The sequence below is a fragment of the Apostichopus japonicus genome, chromosome 3 (genome assembly GCF_037975245.1).
Source record: "Apostichopus japonicus isolate 1M-3 chromosome 3, ASM3797524v1, whole genome shotgun sequence".
NCBI lineage: Eukaryota > Metazoa > Echinodermata > Holothuroidea > Aspidochirotida > Stichopodidae > Apostichopus > Apostichopus japonicus.
Window position 1 is genome coordinate 6,029,785 of NC_092563.1, and position 25,360 is coordinate 6,055,144.

The 25,360-nt window shown below is 36.1% G+C and overlaps 1 protein-coding gene across 10 annotated transcripts in view; it reads right to left on the bottom strand.

The window, feature by feature from the left end:
* The window catches only part of LOC139961430 (uncharacterized), a 91,617-nt gene that overhangs the window by 48,261 nt on the left and 17,996 nt on the right, over nucleotides 1-25,360 (bottom strand). For 4 of the 10 annotated variants that reach the window (XM_071960656.1, XM_071960599.1, XM_071960589.1 and 1 more), the window contains 20 exons: nucleotides 24,182-24,418; nucleotides 20,808-21,059; nucleotides 19,681-19,917; nucleotides 18,646-18,909; nucleotides 17,955-18,185; nucleotides 15,249-15,512; nucleotides 14,508-14,756; nucleotides 13,156-13,413; nucleotides 10,635-10,886; nucleotides 9,382-9,639; nucleotides 8,291-8,548; nucleotides 7,702-7,959; nucleotides 6,611-6,868; nucleotides 4,288-4,545; nucleotides 3,701-3,958; nucleotides 2,609-2,866; nucleotides 2,020-2,277; nucleotides 1,534-1,785; nucleotides 882-1,136; nucleotides 210-473 (listed from right to left, as the gene is read on the bottom strand). In XM_071960656.1, the coding sequence (XP_071816757.1) occupies nucleotides 210-473; nucleotides 882-1,136; nucleotides 1,534-1,785; nucleotides 2,020-2,277; nucleotides 2,609-2,866; nucleotides 3,701-3,958; nucleotides 4,288-4,545; nucleotides 6,611-6,868; nucleotides 7,702-7,959; nucleotides 8,291-8,548; nucleotides 9,382-9,639; nucleotides 10,635-10,886; nucleotides 13,156-13,413; nucleotides 14,508-14,756; nucleotides 15,249-15,512; nucleotides 17,955-18,185; nucleotides 18,646-18,909; nucleotides 19,681-19,917; nucleotides 20,808-21,059; nucleotides 24,182-24,418 (5,079 nt within the window). Of the gene's footprint in view, nucleotides 1-209; nucleotides 474-881; nucleotides 1,137-1,533; nucleotides 1,786-2,019; nucleotides 2,278-2,608; nucleotides 2,867-3,700; nucleotides 3,959-4,287; nucleotides 4,546-6,610; nucleotides 6,869-7,701; nucleotides 7,960-8,290; nucleotides 8,549-9,381; nucleotides 9,640-10,634; nucleotides 10,887-13,155; nucleotides 13,414-14,507; nucleotides 14,757-15,248; nucleotides 15,513-17,954; nucleotides 18,186-18,645; nucleotides 18,910-19,680; nucleotides 19,918-20,807; nucleotides 21,060-22,654; nucleotides 22,808-24,181; nucleotides 24,419-25,360 lie in introns of those variants that run through there. The other 6 variants (XM_071960664.1, XM_071960623.1, XM_071960633.1 and 3 more) reach the window with 6 other exon arrangements.

Below are 25,360 nucleotides of genomic sequence, written 5' to 3' on the forward strand. Positions count from 1 at the left end.
GTTTACAACAAGTTAAATAACTTTGTTTGTGTCCATGCTGAAATCTCAAAGAAATTGTGTTGAAATTTGTTTTAATTATTTTAAATCATTTTATTTTTAATTTATTATTATTACTATAAAATTATTGTATGTGATGGGAAAGGTTCTCTAAACCAAAAGGGTGATTTCTTCATAATTATAAGTAAATTTACAAAGTCTGGATTGTTTACCTCTTACAACCACAGTAATCACACATGGAGTTGCCATATTCCCTGCAGCATCTTCAGCATTCACAGCAACAGTTGAGGATCCAATAGTGAAGAACTCTCCACTTTGAATACTGTAAGTGATTGTGGGCGTTGCTTGTGAGTTATCAGTGGCAAAGATTGAAGGTAAGACTACGTTGGCACCATTACTGTTAGGGTCAGCATCTACTGTCACAGTGGGTGGAGGAGCACAGTTTATGAAAACTGGTGGTTCATTGTCTGTTGAAGCTGTGAACAAAAACAAGTTGAAAGTGGGCAGTAATGATCATTTCTCAAACATTTCTGTTAATATGTACTACAATCGAAGGTTGTTTTTCAATAATGTTATTTGTTAAAGCTGATCTTATTAGATCTTCATAACATTACCCTTTTAATACTGTAGATCTTGTTTAGTTGATATAGTTGACAAATTTTACTCTTATGTCAGTCAACTATTAAACCCATTGCTATGTGTATGGTATTTAGATCATACAATAGAATGTTATTCATAAAGCAGTACACAATCAATGTTGAAACTATGATCAACTTTATTCTCATGAGTCAGTATTCTCACCACACAATTATATTCTATGTGCTTAATCCAAATTGTGCTGACATGAAGAAAATCAATGTTCCTTATGGACCATCAGTAATTACCTGTTACAAATACTATGAAGGAACAAACACTTGGATTCTGAGCTGCATCTGTGAAGGTGTATGTAATAGTAGTTGGAACATTCACAGGGAAGTTATCTCCAACATTTCCCCCAGTTTGACTGACTGTAACAGTACTTCCAGAATTATCAGTTGCTGTAGGTTCTGTCCAGACAACAGGTGCACTGGTCTGACCAAGAGGTGCAGGGTTGATGATAGCATTTTCAGGGCAGTCAGTGATAATAGGAGGGGTAACATCTAAAAACAAAACAAAGATAAATTAGAGGATCATGTTACTTTTCTTCAATATATCAGAGGAAGAAAATTTATTGTTAGGTTTACAAAATACTTTCTCCACTGATGTTATAAAACAATTATCTTATCTGTCTGACCCAGAGGTGCAGGGTTGATGATAGCATTTTCAGGGTAGTCAATGATAGTAGGAGGAGTAACATCTAGAACAATGTGAGAGTGTATCAATGAAGAAAAAGATCATAAATGACCTTGAGAAATTATTCATTATCACCAGTAGCATAGTGTCAACTAGAACTTAATAAAGCAATCTCCCTTCATTTAAGTATGTTTGTATTCCTTAAATGAAGCTCATTAATAATTTTCTCCTTGTAATAACAATAACATGTAGCAGGTAACTCACCATTTACAATGACATTAAAGGTACATGTATCTGAATTGCCATTGACATCCACTGCAGTCACCACTACTGTTGTTGTGCCAATTGCAAATTCACTACCAGATGTTGATGTTGAAGTTAGAATGGTACCAGTCGGGGAATTATCTGTGGCAATGATTTCTGGCCAAGTTACAACCTGAGTGTTACCATTGACAGGAGCATTCACTACAATATCCATAGGACAGTTCTGTATTTCTGGCATCACATTATCAAATGCTGAAATTAGAATCAAGAAATAACTGTTTAGCATAATCTCATCAAAAAAATACTTTTGCCCTCCATTTCTTATTCTTGCATTTTAGCTTCAAAGAAACTGTCACAAGTGCTACCCACACCCTTGGCTTCCCCTCTCTGCTACCTTCAATTCCTCCTCACTTTTCTGTCCACACACAGTAACAATAACAGACCTTCAAATTCTGACTATGCCAATGATATAACCCATTTACTTACCTTCTACTGTTACAAAGAATGTACATGGTGTAGTTATAAGTTGGCTGTCAGTACAAGAGCAGGTGACTTCATTGATTCCAGTTCCCTGAAAGAATGCTTGTGAAGCTGGATTACAAGCTGCATTAGTTAGAATGATATTTCCATCTTCTTGATCAACACACGTAGGGGGATCCCAGGAAGCTAATCCACCAATATTGCCCGTTAATGACGTAACACTAAAAGATTGAGGGCAGGTAATTACAGGAGGATTGTTGATACCTGTTAACAAAAGATAACAAACATAAACAACCTTTTGATAGGTAAATGCATATTGGATGGTGCTTATTTCTATTTATTATGAAATAATTTATAAAAGGCATATCAACATTCCATATCCATAAAGTTCATTGTATAAAGATGTTACTACTGAGTCTTCAGTAAAACATTGAAGAAAAGAACCTTCATCAGTGGTAGACTGCAATGAACCATCACATATGATCACAATATTTATTTTTAAGAGCTTGATGATGATCATGGCATCATCTTCCTGTCTCACAGAAAGACAGACTCTTTGCTTATCATGATATGAAACACATTTCTGGTGACTCACCTGACACGAAGACATTGAATGTACACTGTGATTGAAGTTGACCACTGTCAGTGCAAGTACAGGTAACTGGACTCGAACCAATGTTAGGGAAGAACCCTCCAGATTGAGGAACACAAGCTGATTGGTCCAAAACTATGTTTCCATCTTCAATGTCTACACAAGTAGGGATATCCCAGGAAGCAAAATTGCCAACATTGTTTGCCAAGGAGACAACAGATACATCACCAGGACATGTTATGACAGGAGCATTGTTCTGTCCTAAAGGATCAATCAGAAAAGAACACTTGGAAATAAATGTGTTTCAAATAATTATGGTACAATCTTGGGAACCAGTAATTGAACGTAACATTAAAAACAACTAACTTAAAATTTCACATATATCTTAAAAAGTTAAAGTATCAAATGAGAGTCACATACTAGATAATCTCTTCTGTCAAGTCATAGATATCACTGTCATCATGACATCATAGATATTACATTTTTGCAAGACACATTAAGACTACATTCACAATGCTAACAAATCATCTATCATGCTTGAAATGACTGTTGTTAAAATACATCATTAATTGAAGTTCAGTTGCTTTATTTTGATGACAAAGATTTAGCTATTAATAGCTTGGGTCAAATCTGGAGATTTCAGTCTCAGGGAAAAATTACCAGTGTACATCTTTCAGTATGTCTAGAAAGTTTGTGTGACAGGTTGCTACTAGAACCAGATAAATTCTCTCATAAGTTCTAAAAAATCAATGTTGATGTCCTGTTGGCAACATTAAAATTCTACAAGTTTTGTAATATGAATAAAGATTGGATGGACTGATAATCGAAATATATTATAGTCCCAGGTAAGATTTTGTAAATCGATCATACAATTTTCAAGTTGTGGCCATAAGTCTGAATGTTCCAGATGCTGATTAGACAAAAAGACAAGCGTTGTATAATTTTTTAGTATTTTATTGTAATAAAAATAACATGTAGCAGGTAACTCACGATTTACAATGACATTAAAGGTACATGTATCTGAATTGTCATTGACATTAACAATAACAGACCTTCAAATTCTGACTATGCCAATGATATAACCCATTTACTTACCTTCTACTGTTACAAAGAATGTACATGGTGTAGTTATAAGTTGGCTGTCAGTACAAGAGCAGGTGACTTCATTGATTCCAGTTCCCTGAAAGAATGCTTGTGAAGCTGGATTACAAGCTGCATTAGTTAGAATGATATTTCCATCTTCTTGATCAACACACGTAGGGGGATCCCAGGAAGCTAATCCACCAATATTGCCCATTAATGACGTAACACTAAAAGATTGAGGGCAGGTAATTACAGGAGGATTGTTGATACCTGTTAACAAAAGATAACAAACAAACAACCTTTGATGGGTAAATGCATATTGGATGGTGCTTATTTCTATTTATTATGAAATAATTTATAAAAAGGCATATCAACATTCCATATCCATAAAGTTCATTGTATAAAGATGTTACTACTGAGTCTTCAGTAAAACATTGAAGAAAAGAACCTTCATCAGTGGTAGACTGCAATGAACCATCACATATGATCACAATATTTATTTTTAAGAGCTTGATGATGATCATGGCATCATCTTCCTGTCTCACAGAAAGACAGACTCTTTGCTTATCATGATATGAAACACATTTCTGGTGACTCACCTGACACGAAGACATTGAATGTACACTGTGATTGAAGTTGACCACTGTCAGTGCAAGTACAGGTAACTGGACTCGAACCAATGTTAGGGAAGAACCCTCCAGATTGAGGAACACAAGCTGATTGGTCCAAAACTATGTTTCCATCTTCAATGTCTACACAAGTAGGGATATCCCAGGAAGCAAAATTGCCAACATTGTTTGCCAAGGAGACAACAGATACATCACCAGGACATGTTATGACAGGAGCATTGTTCTGTCCTAAAGGATCAATCAGAAAAGAACACTTGGAAATAAATGTGTTTCAAATAAGGGTGTGACTGTTTAAATGGTTAACCGTTTAACCGGCCGCAAATGCACTATCCGTTTAGAAAATCACAACCCGTATAAACGGAAAATTTAAAAAAAAAGTCTAATACATTTTAAACATGAAAATTATATAAAAATATTTAAAGAACTGAGTAATGTACTGCAAACTATCAATAAAATATAGAAAAACGATGTTTTAGGCATGAATAATGTGTTCAATATAATTATAGTAGTAGGCCAATAGTCATGAACTCATGATAGTGTCGTCAATTCGTTTTCTCAGTTTATATTTGTGACATATATCACCCGTACATGTACATCGATCAATGGCATGGTGAAATCCCGTGTGAAAGTATGTCGACCCCAAAAGACACAAATGGTCGTTCTAGAAAGTACCGTAATAACATTAACAACACAAGGCCAGTTTGCTCTTTCAGGTCCGCACGTGTACAGCCATTTTTTTCACACATGGTATTATACCGTGCATGCATTGCGGGCGATATTAGCTTTTTACCGTCACGATAAATAGGTCAAAAATAATCGCGATATTTCAATAATTACGATAATTTTTCCCCTAACAGAATTAGTGAAATGTCAAGCTTTGAGTGGACGGAGAAAGAGAGATATATGGAGGGGACATTCAAAGAGAATATCTGGAAAACCTTACGATATTTTTCACAAATATTGATGCTTAGATAAGTGCTTCCTCACAATCCAGTCGCCCCACAATTCACTCCGCTTATGTAAAACTTCTATATATATAACACATGGAAAAACCTGAGTTTTTACACACATAATTCCCACTGACATTGGTCACAGAACATAAGTAGGTTATCGACATTCGAAATTTCCAACTTGCCCAAGTTCATCGCACCATGGGAACGACACAACACATTGAACATGATGTTACATTTTCCCGCCATCTGGACGCCGAGTGTAAATTTTGGTGTAATATGCAAATTGTGAATGGTACTGTGCTGCCCGGTTAAAACTTAACCTATTGCGACACAAATTTTGGGAAGCTGTTGAAGTAACTTTTGTATCAAATGTAAAGTACTGTATGGCATGTGACGTCGCTGAAATCGGAGGCTGCTCAAACCAGTTTCAACTTGATTTTTACAACCCATAGCATAACACGTGCATGCGTAATTTGTTTTCTAAACATGACTTTTAATGAGTAAGCAGGAAAGGTGGGTAAGTTTTGCTAAGTTAGGCGAGTTTTTGTTTAAAATCTTGTGATAGATAGACAAATATATTGTTTTTTTCAAAAGTTACGATGTTGCCGAAGCCGAGTTATATAAATTCAGTGATCTGAACTTCTGAAGACCACGAATACTGATCATGTGTGTTATTCTTTTCAGCAACTATTACACAAAATGTTCGCAATATTATTGGGCCTAATTAGTAATTAACATACATTGATCGTCGTCTTGTTGCCTGAAATGCTACCTGTTGGAAAAAACCCTTAATTATTGTACTCATAATGTCCTATTTTCATTAATAGTCGAGTGAGGGTGCGTCGAAAAAGCCGCGATCTGGAAACGGCGTTTAAACGTTTAACCGACCGGCGGCGATCCGGTTAAATGGTTAGCGAAATATCCTTTAACAACCTTTAGTTTCAAATAATTATGGAACAATCTTGGGAACCAGTAATTGAACGTAACATTAAAAACAACTAACTTAAAATTTCACATATATCTTAAAAAGTTAAAGTAACCATGTGATTAATCAAATGAGAGTCACATACCAGATAATCTCTTCTGTCAAGTCATAGATATCACTGTCATCATGACATCATAGATATTACATTTTTGTGGGACAAATTAAGACTACATTCACAATGCTAACAAATCATCTATCATGCTTGAAATGACTGTGGTTAAAATACATCATTAATTGATTATAATCTATAAAGTATGAAGTACTTACCTCTTACAACCACAGTAATCACACATTGAATCACAGAAAGATAGACTCTTTGCTTATCATGATATGAAACACATTCCTGCTGACTCACCTGACACAAAGACATTGAATGTACACTGTGATTGAAGTTGACCACTGTCAGTGCAAGTACAGGTAACTGGACTTGAACCAATGTTAGGGAAGAACCCTCCAGATTGAGGAACACAAGCTGATTGGTCCAAAACTACGTTTCCATCTTCAATGTCTACACAAGTAGGGATATCCCAGGAAGCAAAATTGCCAACATTGTTTGCCAAGGAGACAACAGATACATCACCAGGACATGTTATGACAGGAGCATTGTTCTGTCCTAAAGGATCAATCAGAAAAGAACACTTGGAAATAAATGCGTTTCAAATAATTATGGTACAATCTTGGGAACTAGAAGTTGAACGTAACATTAAAAACAACTAACTTAAAATTTCACATATATCTTAAAAAGTTAAAGTATCAAATGAGAGTCACATACTAGATAATCTCTTCTGTCAAGTCATAGATATCACTGTCATCATGACATCATAGATATTACATTTTTGCAAGACACATTAAGACTACATTCACAATGCTAACAAATCATCTATCATGCTTGAAATGACTGTGGTTAAAATACATCATTAATTGAAGTTCAGTTGCTTTATTTTGATGACAAAGATTTAGCTATTAATAGCTTGGATCAAATCTGGAGATTTTAGTCTCAGGGAAAAATTACCAGTGTACATCTTTCAGTATGTCTAGAAAGTTTGTGTGGCAGGTTGCTAATTGAACCAGATAAATTCTCTCATAAGTTCTAAAAAATCAATGTTGATGTCCTGTTGGCAACATTAAAATTCCACAAGTTTTGTAATATGAATAAAGATTGGATGGACTGATAATCGAAATTTATATAGTCCCAGGTAAGATTTTGTAAATCGATCATACAATTTTCAAGTTGTGGCCATAAGTCTGAATGTTCCAGATGCTGATTAGACAAAAAGACAAGCGTTGTATAATTTTTTAGTATTTTATTGTAATAAAAATAACATGTAGCAGGTAACTCACGATTTACAATGACATTAAAGGTACATGTATCTGAATTGCCATTGACATTAACAATAACAGACCTTCAAATTCTGACTATGCCAATGATATAACCCATTTACTTACCTTCTACTGTTACAAAGAATGTACATTGTGTAGTTATAAGTTGGCTGTCAGTACAAGAGCAGGTGACTTCATTGATTCCAGTTCCCTGAAAGAATGCTTGTGAAGCTGGATTACAAGCTGCATTAGTTAGAATGATATTTCCATCTTCTTGATCAACACACGTAGGGGGATCCCAGGAAGCTAATCCACCAGTATTGCCAGTTAATGACGTAACACTAAAAGATTGAGGGCAGGTAATTACAGGAGGATTGTTGATACCTGTTAACAAAAGATAACAAACATAAACAACCTTTGATGGGTAAATGCATATTGGATGGTGCTTATTTCTATTTATTATGAAATAATTTATAAAAAGGCATATCAACATTCCATATCCATAAAGTTCATTGTATAAAGATGTTACTACTGAGTCTTCAGTAAAACATTGAAGAAAAGAACCTTCATCAGTGGTAGACTGCAATGAACCATCACATATGATCACAATATTTATTTTTAAGAGCTTGATGATGATCATGGCATCCTCTTCCTGTCTCACAGAAAGACAGACTCTTTGCTTATCATGATATGAAACACATTCCTGCTGACTCACCTGACACGAAGACATTGAATGTACACTGTGATTGAAGTTGACCACTGTCAGTGCAAGTACAGGTAACTGGACTCGAACCAATGTTAGGGAAGAACCCTCCAGATTGAGGAACACAAGCTGATTGGTCCAAAACTATGTTTCCATCTTCAATGTCTACACAAGTAGGGATATCCCAGGAAGCAAAATTGCCAACATTGTTTGCCAAGGAGACAACAGATACATCACCAGGACATGTTATGACAGGAGCATTGTTCTGTCCTAAAGGATCAATCAGAAAAGAACACTTGGAAATAAATGTTTTTCAAATAATTATGGTACAATCTTGGGAACAGTAGTTGAACGTAACATTAAAAGCAACTAACTTAAAATTTCACATATATCTTAAAAAGTTAAAGTATCAAATGAGAGTCACATACTAGATAATCTCTTCTGTCAAGTCATAGATATCACTGTCATCATGACATCATAGATATTACATTTTTGCAAGACACATTAAGACTACATTCACAATGCTAACAAATCATCTATCATGCTTGAAATGACTGTGGTTAAAATACATCATTAATTGAAGTTCAGTTGCTTTATTTTGATGACAAAGATTTAGCTATTAATAGCTTGGATCAAATCTGGAGATTTTAGTCTCAGGGAAAAATTACCAGTGTACATCTTTCAGTATGTCTAGAAAGTTTGTGTGACAGGTTGCTACTAGAACCAGATAAATTCTCTCATAAGTTCTAAAAAATCAATGTTGATGTCCTGTTGGCAACATTAAAATTCTACAAGTTTTGTAATATGAATAAAGATTGGATGGACTGATAATCGAAATATATTATAGTCCCAGGTAAGATTTTGTAAATCGATCATACAATTTTCAAGTTGTGGCCATAAGTCTGAATGTTCCAGATGCTGATTAGACAAAAAGACAAGCGTTGTATAATTTTTTAGTATTTTATTGTAATAAAAATAACATGTAGCAGGTAACTCACGATTTACAATGACATTAAAGGTACATGTATCTGAATTGTCATTGACATTAACAATAACAGACCTTCAAATTCTGACTATGCCAATGATATAACCCATTTGCTTACCTTCTACTGTTACAAAGAATGTACATTGTGTAGTTATAAGTTGGCTGTCAGTACAAGAGCAGGTGACTTCATTGATTCCAGTTCCCTGAAAGAATGCTTGTGAAGCTGGATTACAAGCTGCATTAGTTAGAATGATATTTCCATCTTCTTGATCAACACACGTAGGGGGATCCCAGGAAGCTAATCCACCAGTATTGCCAGTGGATGACGTAACACTAAAAGATTGAGGGCAGGTAATAACAGGAGGATTGTTGATACCTGTTAACAAAAGATAACAAACATGAACAACTTCTGATGGGTAAATGCATATTGGATGGTGCTTATTTCTATTTATTATGAAATAATTTATAAAAAGGCATATCAACATTTCATATCCATAAAGTTCATTGAATAAAGATTTTACTACTGAGTCTTCAGTAAAACATTTTTTTTTGGACATCTTAAGACTACATCCACAGTATGAACAAAGCATCTACCTTGCTGCTTGAAAAAGCTGTCATTAAAATACATCATCACTTGCTTAATGTTTAAATAGTAAAGATTGGGACCAAATTTGTTTTCAAATAGTAAAGAAAGCACAAGCAAGAGAAAGTACGTCATCATGGAAGATTTTATGCCCATCCATACAAAAGGAAGTTTGAAATACACTCTAAGCTAAACAAACAATGTATTTAACAGAAAAATTTAAATTTAGTAGCAAAAATGAAAGTTAAACGATTGATAAAGTTCTCTTGCAAGTTGACCCTGAGCAAAACATTGACATTCACCTATGTGTGAATTAGAACTAACTTAGAGTTACTTTTATTCAAAAGTGGGTGTTATATGTGTTTTATCCTTTTGTAAGATCAATATGTTTTTTTATTTCAATGTATCTGATAACCAGTGTTCATTCAACAATTCATTTACTGCAGGATAGTTCTTTGGTACCTTGACTATGATATTGGTTGATTTATTGTAGTAGGAGACTAATAGCAGGTCCATTCTATAAGTTTATTCTAGTACAGTTACAGTACCTGTGTAAAATTCGCTATCCCCCAATGTACTTGTGCCTGTACTCATGCAGGGTATTTCCAACATCTACTATAAAGACTAGTGTAATATTATCGGTAGATATACAGCTTATTATCAGTACCAGGGGGATCTTACTTTAACTCATACTAACACTGCTGAAGTACTCCTCTTCCTACAAGTCTGGTTTTGGAGTAGTAACAAAATTAAACCAATGTACAGTATATATATATATAAATGATTACCCAGTGTGAGAAGAATAACAACATCACAAATAGCCTCATTCATTGATGCGTCATTGAAGGTGTATCTGACAACAGTTTGACCGGCTGAAAATTGATCTCCAACATTGCCTCCATCCAGTGTAACACTCACTGTTTGCTGAGAGTTATCAGTGGCTGTTGGGGGTGTCCATGTAACCTGGAGTGTGGTTGCTCCAACAGGTATGACATCCACAATAGGACTTGGACAATTATTGATGGTGGGTGGCGTGACATCTAAAATGAGAGACACAATGCAAAGGATTTATGAATACAATATATACAAGAACATTTAACAAACATGCAGACCTATCTGGTTATATAAACGGTTTAAACAAGTAATTACTACCGTCTCCTAGAGTAGGTAAATTAATCATGTAGTTTTAATTACATGCAGATGTACAAGAGAATAATATCACACAGCCACAACTGATAAAACTGAGAGTTGGGCTAGAATGTGGTGTTTGTTAGATAACCTTCTTAGGCCAAGCTAGGCTATTATTTTGTTGTTAAAATGTTGAAATGCTGAATTTCTTCTATTGGAAAGTTGCATGAGACAGTTAATATATTTTCCATTTTACCTATGTACCCCTAAGGTAACTATGTAAATAAATACAGACATTATTCATTAAAATTAAAAGTTCAGTAGGTACAAAAGTCAGTATATGACAAATTCTCAAATAAATACAGAATCTGCAAACACACACTGAAGCTTTTAGGTGCCCTTGCTACCTAGTTACCATCAAACTACTAACCTTAATTAACCTTTTGTAAATTTTATATGCAAGATAAAAGATAACAAAAATATGGTTTAGAGGATTTTCCCTGGGATTTCTTGTGTGAGAGGTCATAACTGGTTTGTGACAGTGAAGGGCATGAGCATACCTGGGGGGCATGGTTTGTTAAAGATTTGTTAAACATCCTCATGTCAATCATCCTAACAATAAGTTAGATGAAAATGCTATGTTAAATAGGCAGAACTAGTAGCTGTAGATGATTCAGGGTTTTCTTCCTGCAGCTGACCACAGAGAGAAGTTTTTTCTCAAGCATATTGCAAAATTTTTAATCAAATGTAAATGCAGCCTTTGAAGATGCCATTTGGTTTACATTTATGGATAATTTGCACATAGAAGTGTAAGTATTAGAAGCCTTCCAATGCAATGAGACAAACATTGGTCAACAAATCTACAATCCAGTGAATGACTCTGAAGTTTTCATTTCAAAGAATGCGAAGCTTAAATACAGAACCATAGATGCGATACAATGACATCTACATTTTTGATTGTTCAGCCAACTGGCTGTCTGTCTGACCACAATGTTAAAAAACTAATTTAGAGGTTGAAAATGTTTAATAACAAATCACTTTTATTCTCCTGGCATTTTTACGGCGACGGTTCCAATTGAAGAGTAGTATATAAGTGTAATTGAAATTAACCAATGATGGGACAATTTAAGGTGGAGAAAATATACTAGTTTGGTAAACATTTTGTGCAAAATGGAACTACTTAACATAAGAGGTCAGTTAGTCACACACTTTTATGTTCATCATACACAATATGTTTAAATCAGTTATTCAAAAATTCATAAACTTGCAACACTTCTGCCATATTTGGTACACCATGAATTACAAACAAGACTGCCATTTGTTACTGCAGCACAAATATTGACACAGCATTGGGATGTTATTAAAGTAAAGATTCAAATGTAAGCTACCATTTTCAGTGTTATATTTTGCTCTTGATACAATTATTTCAAATTTGGCACAACTTTCCTCTTGCAACTTCATCAGCATCACCTTACTGAGCATACAACTTATTTGACCCAGTCCACTTGCATTAATTGTGAGTGTTCAAAAATTGTGAATAGTTATTCGTCATTCTTTCAAATTTTGAAAGTATGAAAGAGTATCGATCTGTCAACAGCTTGCACCTTTATTTCAAAATAACTGTGAGTATAGTTTTGGTGTTGGGTAGGGATCAATGTCTCCTCTTATCATCCATTACATTCTGGTTCAAAAACATCACCAGGAACCAGATCCTCTTGTCTTAGTAGCTGCTTAAGAGTTTTCCACTTTGCTGAGCGGAGTCTTCCATGCATTTTATATTTCTGGTTCTCGAATAAGGGTTTTGTATTGTTCTTTGACTGTTTTCAAAGCAACTTCATTCACCATAGCAAGTTCAGTGATGTTGAAAGTGGTGCCTTCACCTCCCTCAATACTTGATAAAGTGGTCAGATGCTGAGTGGTCAGATGCTTGTATGTTGTTATTTGGTTCAACTAAGTTACTAACTGCATAATCTATGATGTTCAATCGGATTCTTCTTCTTGTCATAATTCACTTCCATTAAATTTGAATACAGGGTTCTAATTCTATGTTTGTAGACAAGCTAGAAACAACCACTGCATTACAACAAAATTAAGAAATTAAAAACATCTTAGTCTCTGTACAGAATAGATAGCATGTACAGTATATCCAAGCAAGCGTAGAGACATTGTTGATTATCTCACCAGTAATTGTAACCTCAAAGGCGCACGAAACGGAATTTCCAGCAGCATCTGAATATGTGATGAGCACTGAGGTCATACCAATTGCAAAGAAATCACCAGAACTGAATTGGCTAGCTACACTTGGGGTTTGCCCAGAGTCATCGGTCACAATTATGGGCCCCCAAGTTGCAAACCCTCCTGCAAGGTTAGGCTCTGCTGTTGCTGACACACCTCCTGTTGGACAGTTCTGAACTACAGGCGGAGTGTTATCACCACTGACTGCAATAGATATTAAGAGAATTTGCTTGCAACATGGTCACTGAGTTCAGTCGGTATTATGTGTCATTTGATCAATCTATCTGAGATAACATTACTGCTATTTTTAAACTGAATAGGAATACTTACAAAAAGTATATACCAATCATTTTTTAATGTATACTTTAATCATCAGTGTCGAAGCTGCAGTGCCAATGAAACAATAGTCTATTAGATTATTTTATGTTACCTTATCATAAATGAAATTGCAGAAAGAGGATGGAAGTTCCTACACTGATTTTAAAATGAATTCTACCAATGTGGTTGTGTCTTTATAAATATGAGGCACAAAATCAAGAGGAAGATATTTGCAAGATATTCCTCTCAACCTGATAATACACTTGAGCGCTTTAATTAATGTTAGTTTACTGAAATTAGAGAACAAGTCTAGAGTTACAGCACTTGTGAGGGCTGTATAGTTGTACGTACACAGCAAGAGAATGTACCGCATCCCCATAATACGCTTTTGTGGAAAGACCAATATCTATTGAGTAAGGTTTACCCTACTGTACTAATACCAATTTAGGGTAACAAATACAATTCATAACATATTTTAAGAGCTTTGCAGTCTACAAGCAATCTCAAAGAAAGTTAAATAAACTTATAATAGGATTCACTAAATAAAGTTATTCATCCTAATATCAAATTAAATCAGCTATTTGTCTCAAATACACTATCCTGCAACAAATTTACTTTTTAATGATGAATATGCATTTTTCATCTTCCAAACCTGATGTTGTTTTGTTCTTGATAAAATTCAATCTTTCATTTTACAACAGAGCACACATTTTCAAACTTGTGTGCTAGATTTCTAGCAATTTATCTTGTATTAAAGACAAAGTTTTATAAAGAAAGTCAAATTACTACAAACATGCCACGAGTGCCTGGAACAACTCTCTAACAGTATGGCGTAAGAGAGAAATAAATTTTCAGGATTTAATATAACATGGGATCAAATGGGGATTGTGGGAATAACACACATTGTGACCTAACCATTTATCATCATTAAAGCCAAGACAGTGTTCTACAAGGTTTAATAAAAAGATTTATACACTTACCGGATACAATTCCATCAAAAACACAAGTGTCTATATTCCCAGCATTATCAGTGCAAGTACAACTTATAGAAGTAGTACCAATGGAAAAAAAAGAACCGCTGGCTGGTGTACAGAGTACACTTTGAACAGCATTATCATCAGTGCATGTCACTTGATTGTCAAAAATTAAAGCAGTCCCTGCCTGATTTGCTGGTGTGTTGCCCACAATAACAGAAGGGCAGACTATCTGAGGATTAGCATCACCTCCAACTGTAAATTAGAAATGGAATTGATAGGCTCAGGCATGAAGAAACTTTCCAATGGAATATTCATCATGAATAAATAAAGAATATCATCAGGGTATGTATATTGGCCAAGTGGCATCCAAAAATAATTCATAAGATTCTAAACTGCAAAGTTACCACAATGACATGATGGATTCACAACAACACTGGGTTGTGTACTTATCAGGCAAACATAACACATTAATGCAATTTATGTAATAAAGTCACACTGCACAGCATAACCAGAGGTATAAAAAAGATACAACTTGATTTGAAAATTGCCTATGAAAACCAAAGTTGATCTGACCTGAGAGCATCTCAAAACTTTGCCCAGCATTTTAGATACCAAACCTAGTAAACAACAAATGATTGTTGAGTGAATCGTAACATTCGTTTTAAGTACTAATGAGTTAAACACCAATTTTAAGCTTTCAGATTATAGAGATGCAAATCAAATTAAGTAACAAATGTTTCTCACCTAATGTTACTTCAACAGTAAATTCACATCGCACTTCATTACCAGAAGCATCCGAAAAGATATATATGACTGGATTTGTTCCTTGTTCATAAAATCCAAAGTTGTTGATGGGACCATTGACCATTGTAGGAGTTTGCCCAGAGTTATCAGTCACTATCAATGGGTCCCAAGAAACCTCAGCAAATGGTGCTGTTGTAGTGACAGTCCTGAAAAAATCACCTGGACAATTTTCCACAACTGGTGGAATGTTATCTGCACCTTCATCTATAATAACAAATAATAGAGATAAAGTCCAAAATTTAGTAAATAATTTTACCCTTTGTATTAAAATGCTTAGATGCTTCTACCTACAAGAGTAGTACAATCATCTGACCCACTGCTGCTGTGTGTGTAGATGTTATTCCCTACAAGCTTAGTACAATCATCTGACACACTGCTGCTGTGTGTGTAGATGCTACTCCCTACAAGAGTAGTACAATCATCTGACCCATTGCTGCTGAGTGTGTAGATGCTACTACCTACAAGAGTAGTACAATCATCTGACCCATTGCTGCTGAGTGTGTAGATGCTACTACCTACAAGAGTAGTACAATCATCTGACCCACTGCTGCTGTGTGTGTAGATGTTATTCCCTACAAGAGTAGTACAATCATCTGACAGACTGCTGCTGTGTGTGTAGATGCTACTCCCTACAAGAGTAGTACTCTGACCCATTGCTGCTGAGTGTGTAGATGCTACTCCCTACAAGAGTAGTACAATCATCTGACCCATTGCTGCTGAGTGTGTAGATGCTACTACCTACAAGAGTAGTACAATCATCTGACCCACTGCTGCTGTGTGTAGATGTTCTTCCCTACAAGAGTAGTACAATCATCTGACCCACTGCTGCTGTGTGTGTGTAGATGCTACTCCCTACAAGAGTAGTACAATCATCTGACACACTGCTGCTGTGTGTGTAGATGCTACTCCCTACAAGAGTAGTACAATCATCTGACCCATTGCTGCTGAGTGTGTAGATGCTACTACCTACAAGAGTAGTACAATCATCTGACCCATTGCTGCTGAGTGTGTAGATGCTACTACCTACAAGAGTAGTACAATCATCTGACCCACTGCTGCTGTGTGTGTAGATGTTATTCCCTACAAGAGTAGTACAATCATCTGACCCACTGCTGCTGTGTGTGTAGATGCTACTCCCTACAAGAGTAGTACAATCATCTGACACACTGCTGCTGTGTGTGTAGATGCTACTCCCTACAAGAGTAGTACTCTGGACCATTGCTGCTGAGTGTGTAGATGCTACTACCTACAAGAGTAGTACAATCATCTGACCCATTGCTGCTGAGTGTGTAGATGCTACTACCTACAAGAGTAGTACAATCATCTGACCCACTGCTGCTGTGTGTGTAGATGCTACTCCCTACAAGAGTAGTACAATCATCTGACCCATTGCTGCTGAGTGTGTAGATGCTACTCCCTACAAGAGTAGTACAATCATCTGACTCACTTCCGCTGTGTGTGTAGATGTTATCCAATACAAGAGTAGTACAATCATCTGACCCACTAAAGTTGTGCCTGTGAATATGCTACTCCATGAGTATTACAATCTTCTGACTCACTGCTGCTTTGTGTGTAGATGTTATCCAATACAAGAGTAGTACAATCATCTGACTCACTTCTGCTGTGTGTGTAGATGTTATCCAATACAATAGTAGTACAATCATCTGACCCACTAAAGTTGTGCCTGTGTATATGCTACTCCATGAGTAGTACAATCTTCTGACTCACTGCTGCTGTGTGTGTAGATGTTATCCAATACAAGAGTAGTACAATCATCTCACTCACTTCTGCTGTGTGTAGATGTTATCCAATACAAGAGTAGTACAATCATCTGACCCACTAAAGTTGTGCCTGTGTATATGCTACTCCATGAGTAGTACAATCTTCTGACTCACTGCTGCTGTGTGTGTGTGTAGATGTTATCTAATACAAGAGTAGTACAATCATCTGACTCACTTCTGCTGTGTGTATAGATGTTATCCAATACAAGAGTAGTACAATCATCTGACCCTCTAAAGTTGTGCCTGTGTATATGCTACTCCATGAGTAGTACAATCTTCTGACTCACTGCTGCTGTGTGTGTAGATGTTATCTAATACAAGAGTAGTACAATCATCTGACTCACTTCTGCTGTGTGTGTAGATGTTATCCAATACAAGAGTAGTACAATCTTCTGACTCACTTCTGCTGTGTGTGTAGATGTTATCCAATACAAGAGTAGTACAATCATCTGACCCACTAAAGTTGTGCCTGTGTATATGCTACTCCATGAGTAGTACAATCATCTGACCCACTGCTGCTGCGTGTGCAGATGTTATCCAATACAAGAGTAGTACAATCATCTGACCCACTAAAGTTGTGCCTGTGTATATGCTACTCCATGAGTAGTACAATCATCTGACCCACTGCTGCTGTGTGTGTAGATATCTACTCACTACAAGAGTAGTACAATCATCTGACACTTAAACAATTAAAACCAATTATTTCTTTTAGAAATCAGTGTGAAGATTTGATGAATTATATTTAGTTTAAAGGAAGTAAATTACACAAGGGGGAAAAACTGTTGGACTTCTGTTGGCTCGATTCCAAGTTCTGAGTGCCAAGTCATGAACTTTAATACTTAACAACATCAGAATTAATACTTGCTTGTCACAACTGCATTGAATCCACAAGAGTCTGTGTTCCCATCACCATCAGTACATATACATGTAACTGGGGTGGAACCAACAGAGAAGAAGGAACCACTTGGAGGTGTACACATAATGCTTGCCCCATTAGCTGTGCATGAGACTTGATTGTCAAACACCAGTGTACTCTCAACTTGACCCGTTGTAGTCCCTGCAACAGTGGCTGGGCACACAACCGCAACGGCACTACCTGAAGAACAACATTAAAACAGTTTAAAATTTTTGTATCAATGCAAAAAGTAGGCTGCAATAGAATCTTCAAAAGTGGCACTGAATACTCAAAGGAGAGATGTGTTGTTTACCAGTTCCCAAAATGAAAGGAAGCTAATGACTTGCTATGCTTATTTTAATAGCCACCACAAACTTAAATGAAAATGATAATTTCTCGTAATCTATCGTCAGATTCTGAAGTGGAATGTCATTCCCTGTCTTTACAGTTGATACATACAATACTTAATTCATTAAAAAGGGACACGACCTGCAGAAGAAACAATAACAAATTTGTTCACTCCGAAAAACATTCTGATTCTTACATCTCCATCTTCTGCCCATCCAGGTCAATGAGTAATTCTGTCAGTGTAAAGCTGCAAATCTTGGAAAATGCTTTTAGACAGAAATAAAGATCTTCTTGATAAACAGAGTTAACTTACTTGTAACAGTAACATCAAATGTACACCTTCCAATGTTTCCAGCACTATCCTGATAAGCATAAATTACAGTAGTAGTTGATCCAACCGAGAAAAAGCCACCAAACCCTCCGGGCCCTTCTATTCGGGTAACAGGTTGCGAGGGATCCTCCACAACAAGTTCATTCCATGTGACCATCTCAAAGCCACTTGTCAAGGATGTCGTTCGAACAATGGTCGATGGGCAATTTGTAATAGTTGGTGGTGTTGTATCCACTCCTGATACAACTGTTGGAAACCAAAGTATGAGAGAAAAAATGTTAATGATGATACTTTTGTTCTGTAATTTTCTTTTATTCTGGTTGTATTCATGTATCAAGGTATTTGTTTTACTTTACCTGTATTAATATTTAAAGAATTTTTTTTACACTGATTAACATTTTCAACACTGATTTACATTTTCAATACTATGATTGCAACACTGGAATTCCATAACAATATATTTCAAACTATACATGCAACATCAAAGAATATTTTGTTTCCAAATCTCTGCCATGATCGAGAGGGTTGGCATTCCCTGATGTTCTGGGTCTTGGCTCATTCTTAAAAAAGTAAGTAAATTCAGTGGATGGGTGGTATAATGGGGGGGGGGGGCAGAAGGGGGAAGGAGGATTGGGATAGGGCTTGTGCAATATTATATAACATAATTCATTCATTTGTTGTTGACTTTGCATGTGGTACATCATAACATGCATGGAGAAGTGCCTGGGTAACAATTTAATGAAAAATTCTTGGAGGGTGTTTTAGTTTGATACCTATTGAACCATCATACAGATAGATCATCAGATTCAAACATACTACAAACCACTAAAACTGTTGCAAACATGCAATAAACTCTTCAATTCATATCAGTCCCCACTGTGTGTGCTTACATACAGGTACACGTGTCAAGTTTGTATGTTATCATTGTAATGTTACAATACTGTGATGGTCTACAAAATGTGTCAGCATGTCACTATCTTGTATAAATTGCTTTCATTATCCATTCAGATAGCTTACCTGTCACAGAGAAACCACAACTGGTTGTACGAAGAAAAGTGTCTTCAAAAGTATAAGTCACGTCAGTAACCCCTACTTCAAAAGTGTCACCAGGATTATGAGAAGTTGTGAACCTGACAGGACCAGCATCATCTGTGGCAGTAGGTGGTACCCAGGTAACAACAGTTGCTCCAACACTTGTTACTGAAATTGGACCTGGACAGCTATCGATCAAAGGTGCTTGGGAATCAGACTGCCCTGCAAGAGTAATAAACAAGGAGATTCATTATGCGATTAAGGCTAATGCCTGTGGTTATTTGCACCATAAACTTTCTACAAATTGAACTAGTTATAACAGAGTTCATGAACTTGATATTTTAATTGAAATTAAGTATGATTGCTGCAATTTTTGTTATCTTCATACGTAAAGAATATCTGGCTTATCCCTAAAGGGAGACATTCCTTAATAAAATTTACATACATCACACCTGACTCACTGCAGCTAATGCAGTGATGGCTCAAGCTTTGATAAGATTGGCCTACCCAGAAAAATAATGTCTATGAGTCATGACCAAACCACATGTCAATAACACATACCAAGAACAATGGTGTAAACACAGAACTTTGACAGAGGTTTCTTAAACTTTTGATTAAAGTTTGTATAATTAAAGTGAATCTACATAAAACTTTAGTATACTGGTTAAAACTTTCTAGAAGGATTTTCGGACTTTAATGCAACAAAGTTGTCCCTAAACTTCAAGTATTCAATGCTTTAAAAAATATACAAGTATACGTAAACCTACCACCATAGGTTGATGAAGTTGTACACACTTTCATATCATAGAAAAAATAATTTTCCAAAACTGCATATTATTCCACCATATCTGTCAAGCCAGTCATTTTCAGATATTCCCAGATATGAAACATTTAATGTTGGCAAGTCTGTGGGCTGAAATTTTTCAGTGGCTAAACATCATCACTAATTATTCATTAAGTAATCTTCACTGTGGTGAAAGAACAGAGTTGCCAACATTTCTAACAAGTACATTCATAATGTGGATATAACTCTCATGATATGGTCAGAGTACATGCAAACTCCAACCGAATGAACAATGGACAAATAACAAATAAATTGTTGTCACACTTACAAGCGACCACAAAAGTAAATTCACAAGTTGCAAAGTTTCCAAAGCCATCAGTAAAGGTGTATACAACATCGTAGAACCCAATAGGGTATGTTGTGCCAGGTGCTTGATTGTCTGTAACCACTACAGGGCTGTTTGAATTGTCCATTGCTTGAGGAATGGTCCAAGCTCTAGGATTTTCTCCATCAAGAGCATTGATGAAAACCCTGACATCTTGCAAAGGACATGAAGTTATTGTTGGTGGAGTTGTATCAACTGAAAAAGAAATGAAGTGTATGACATTGAACATTGCAGAGAAGTGCTATTTACTTGCCGTTACTGTATGTATATATACTGCACACTAAACTTCCAAAAACTGTTAGATTGTTTCCAGTTTATCGATCTATAAATTGGATTGTAAAGCATGACAAAATAAAAAAGATATGGTGCCACAAAATAAACATTTAAAAGTCATAATAACGGTTCAAAAATTTTATTTGGAATACAAACAGCAGCTCTTTAAACTAATGAATTGGCTGTTCTACGCTTTGGAGTAATGGCTGTTTCTAAGACTGTAGCTGATCTGACTGGGCCTTGATATAAGTTTGTAATATAAAGTCAGTGTCCTTCCTCTGTTTGAATGCTGGTTGCAATCCATTGAGTTATTTCTTATGGGAGAGATAACCTGGCTTACTTTGATATAATAATAGAGACTAACAATGTTGGCACAGTGCTTTCAGAAAGTTTACAAACTTTTATCTTTGGCTACGAAAAGATTGTGCCAGATAGGAACATGTACACAAGTTAGGCTAGAATGTAGGCATTGAAATATTTGTTTGACTCACTTCTAGCATATAATATTGCAGGACATACGATGGATTGGATGCATTAAAATAATATCTTCTTAAACTCTTCAAACAGGAGTGGACTCCGAAATACATTGCTTTTGTATTTAATATACAGTACAGTACATTGAAGGATACAGTGACCATCCTTCCCAATAAATCTGAGGACATGTACTGATGTCATCCTAACACTCAACCCCCCTCCCCCCCCACCTTCACTTTGACACTAATAAATTCACGGGTTATGAACCAAAACTAGCATAGACAGTAAATAGGACTCGGAGGGTTGAATTTCGAGCGCTTCTGGGTCTTTTGGTGGTTCTATGTTTCAAGGATGATGTTCAAACCCTCACTGAGTATAGAACACCTAAATTCAAGTCCTTTGTTATACATATTTGTAGTTGCACTGATAATAATAGACACTGTAGTGAAAGCCTATAGTTGCCATGTTCGTAAGTCAATTTGTCACCCCTACTTCAATGACAGCTTTAATCTAGGCTGCAGATCTTAACCAGAAACAGTCACAATTTCCACAGTGAAACAAGGAACATCAAATTTGTATTTTGATGTATTTTTGTGAATTTTTTCACAAGATTAGCCAACTTAAACTTCTACGCATGCAAATTGAGGGGAAAATGTCCTTGCTTCGAGCATGAAATTGCATAGCAGAAGGATAGATCTACTGACTGAGCAAATTTAAATCAGCAAGATCGATATTACCGCCATCCCAATGTTCTAACATTGTTGCCCTTACTATTGCGAATTTACCGTAAATTGATAAAAAGTACTTAGCCTTAATTATATGACCTAGGGTTATGATAGGCAACAGGTATATATAGCCTTTAGCCTGATCGCGAAATTTACTGAGTCACTACAATTTCGCATAACTAAGCTAGTGCTAACGACAGTTACGATAGGCTAATATTAATGTTATGACTAAGCCTTACTTACAGTACACTAGGCCCTTGGCCTAGGTCTGAAGTTAGGTGGCAGTAACTAAAGGCCTAGAAACATTACTGTACACACGTTTTTGTCTGACGAGCATGATATGATGGCTATCTTATTTAATTCGTTCGTGCGCCCACAAACCACTGAAAGAAAATTAGTTTTCAGAATGCCAGCTAAAGTTGAGCCTCAGACTACAAACTCTCCTGGTTTTAACTGTGGCTCGAAAATCAGACGACAGATCTCGTGACTGTGATTGGCCTAGTGCAAGCACTTTCCCTAGCAACTATTTAGTAACTATCTAGAGTCGTCTGCTGCGCTGAGGTTTTGTGGATACCAAATAGTTGGATATTCCATCTCAGCAGTGGCGCACTGGCCACACGGGCATTTGGGCAATGCCCGGTGGGCCGGTGGGCTGGGGACCTGGTCAAATTAAAGCCATTTTTCACAGTAGTTATTAGAATACAGTCGGGCTGTGTAGAAATATATATTTAACTGTGGGAATCAGCTCATGAAATCACCATGTTAGTTAGTCTGTTAGTCCGTAACAAAAGAACGTGCCATTGACAACCCGTCCGTATGGAAAGCCATTTTAACATTTAATCGGGAATTTTAGATATCTTAAATTGTTTCTTATTTTAGATATCTAAAATTCTATTTCAGATATCTAAAATTAAATTCGAGATATCTGAAATTGAATTCGAGATATCTGAAATTTTATTTCAGATATCTGAAATTGAATTCGAGATATCTAAAATAGATTTCGAGATATCTGAAATTCTAATTCAGATATCTGAAATTAAATTCGAGATATCTGAAATTGAATTCGAGATATCCGAAACTGAATTCGAGATGTCTGAAATTCTGTTTCAGATATCTAAAATTAAATTCGAGATATCTGAAATTTAATTCGAGATATCTGAAATTTTATTCGAGATATCTGAAATTCTATTTCAGATGTCTGAAATTGAATTCCAGATATCTGCAACTGAATTCCAGATATCTGAAAGGTATATGCAGAAATTCCCGATTAAATGTTAAAATGGCGTACGTATGAAAAGCCATTTTAGCATTTAATCGGGAATTTTCAGAGATCTGAAATTCTATTACAGATATCTAAAATTGAATTCTAGATATCTGCAATTGAATTCGAGATATCTGCAATTGAATTTGAGATATCTGCAATTCTATTTCAGATATCTGAAATTGAATTCGAGATATCTGAAATTCTATTCAGATATCTGAAATAGAATTGCAGAGTATCTCGAATTCAATTTCAGATATCTGAAATAGAATTCCAGATATCTCAAATTCAATTGCAGATATCTCGAATTCAATTTCAGATATCTGAAATTCTCTGGTATTTCGAGATGTCTGAAACTGATTTTAAGATATCTGCAATTATTTGTAGATATCTTAAATAAATTGGAGATATCTGTAATTTAATTTGAGATAACAGAAACATTTTGGTTTGTAAGGCCTAATATCCTTCTCGTTTGTAAGTTCAGGGTCTAAACTGTTCAATCTCCCGATTCATGTGATTTTCAAATGCCACTAACTTGAATTTAAATTTGCTTTAATATTAAGGTAAAGAGCGCTTTTACCTACCTATAACCTCAACGATGAACATACACATGAAGGTTTCTCCGTTTCCATCGACGTAGCTATACGTGACAGGTGTAGTTCCAATTAGAAACGTATCACCTGGATTATGCGTACTTTGAAGACTGACTGTGTTACCACTCATGTCCACGGCTGATGGAACAGTCCATATCACAGTCGTCTCTGTTAAGCCGTCTGGAATGAATGCGTTGACTGTAGTCGGGCAGTCTGTGAACGTTACACCTGTATGGAAGTTAATACACAAAGACTGAGCATTGCCATTGCCATAACATAGAAAAAGGAGTTACTTGAATTTGTTCCCAATAGCGACGTTGATGGGAGGGGGGGGGTGGGTGGACAGTGGTCTGAACGGTTGGGGAAGTGCGGCACGGCTCCCGTGCGTCGACCTGGCTACGGTCCTGTAGCATATCTGCTACCACACGACATTTATGGAGTCTCCAGGGCTCTTTAATTACAGGCCGCAACTAAAATATGAACAGAGTATTGTCCTACCACAAAACTGATATTGGAAATATATCCTGCGACATTCACTATATATAGGCTATGTTTCTATCATGATGGATAATTCCAATGATCCATTTTGACTTACTTTGTAGTCATTTTTCAAAACAATGTATCGCTATGAACCAACTAACTTAAGATAGCAATTTAGGAGCATTGGCCAGGTAAAAATGATCACGTTGTTTGTTTTGGGACTGGCAATTAGGCTATACGCTATATGATGATGTGCACATGCACAGGCTTTTTATTACTTTTGTACTACCCTATATACACGGACAACGGCTAACACTGAATGCAGTGTGATACCAAAAACCAAAACTACTACGAGTTAAACCCAGCTTTTTTTCCAGGAATGTCATGCAGCCCGATATTTTGGTTTTACTTAGCATGATAAACAGTTGGACAAAGTTTCATACGCCCATACCAAAATCGTCGTTAGCACCCCCCCCCCTCCCCACATACACACAAAGCATGACCTAAATGATGGCTATATACCACTCTCATGCATGAATTACTAAATAGCATCTTCATCGTTATCTGCCGCTATGCGTGTTCAACTTGAATTTTCTACTGTACCGTCTCCGTTCACTCTAGCAAGATCGACTGAAGGGATCAAGCTTAGGCTCTCATTGTTCCCGTCCCCAATCCTCCACCCCCCCCCCC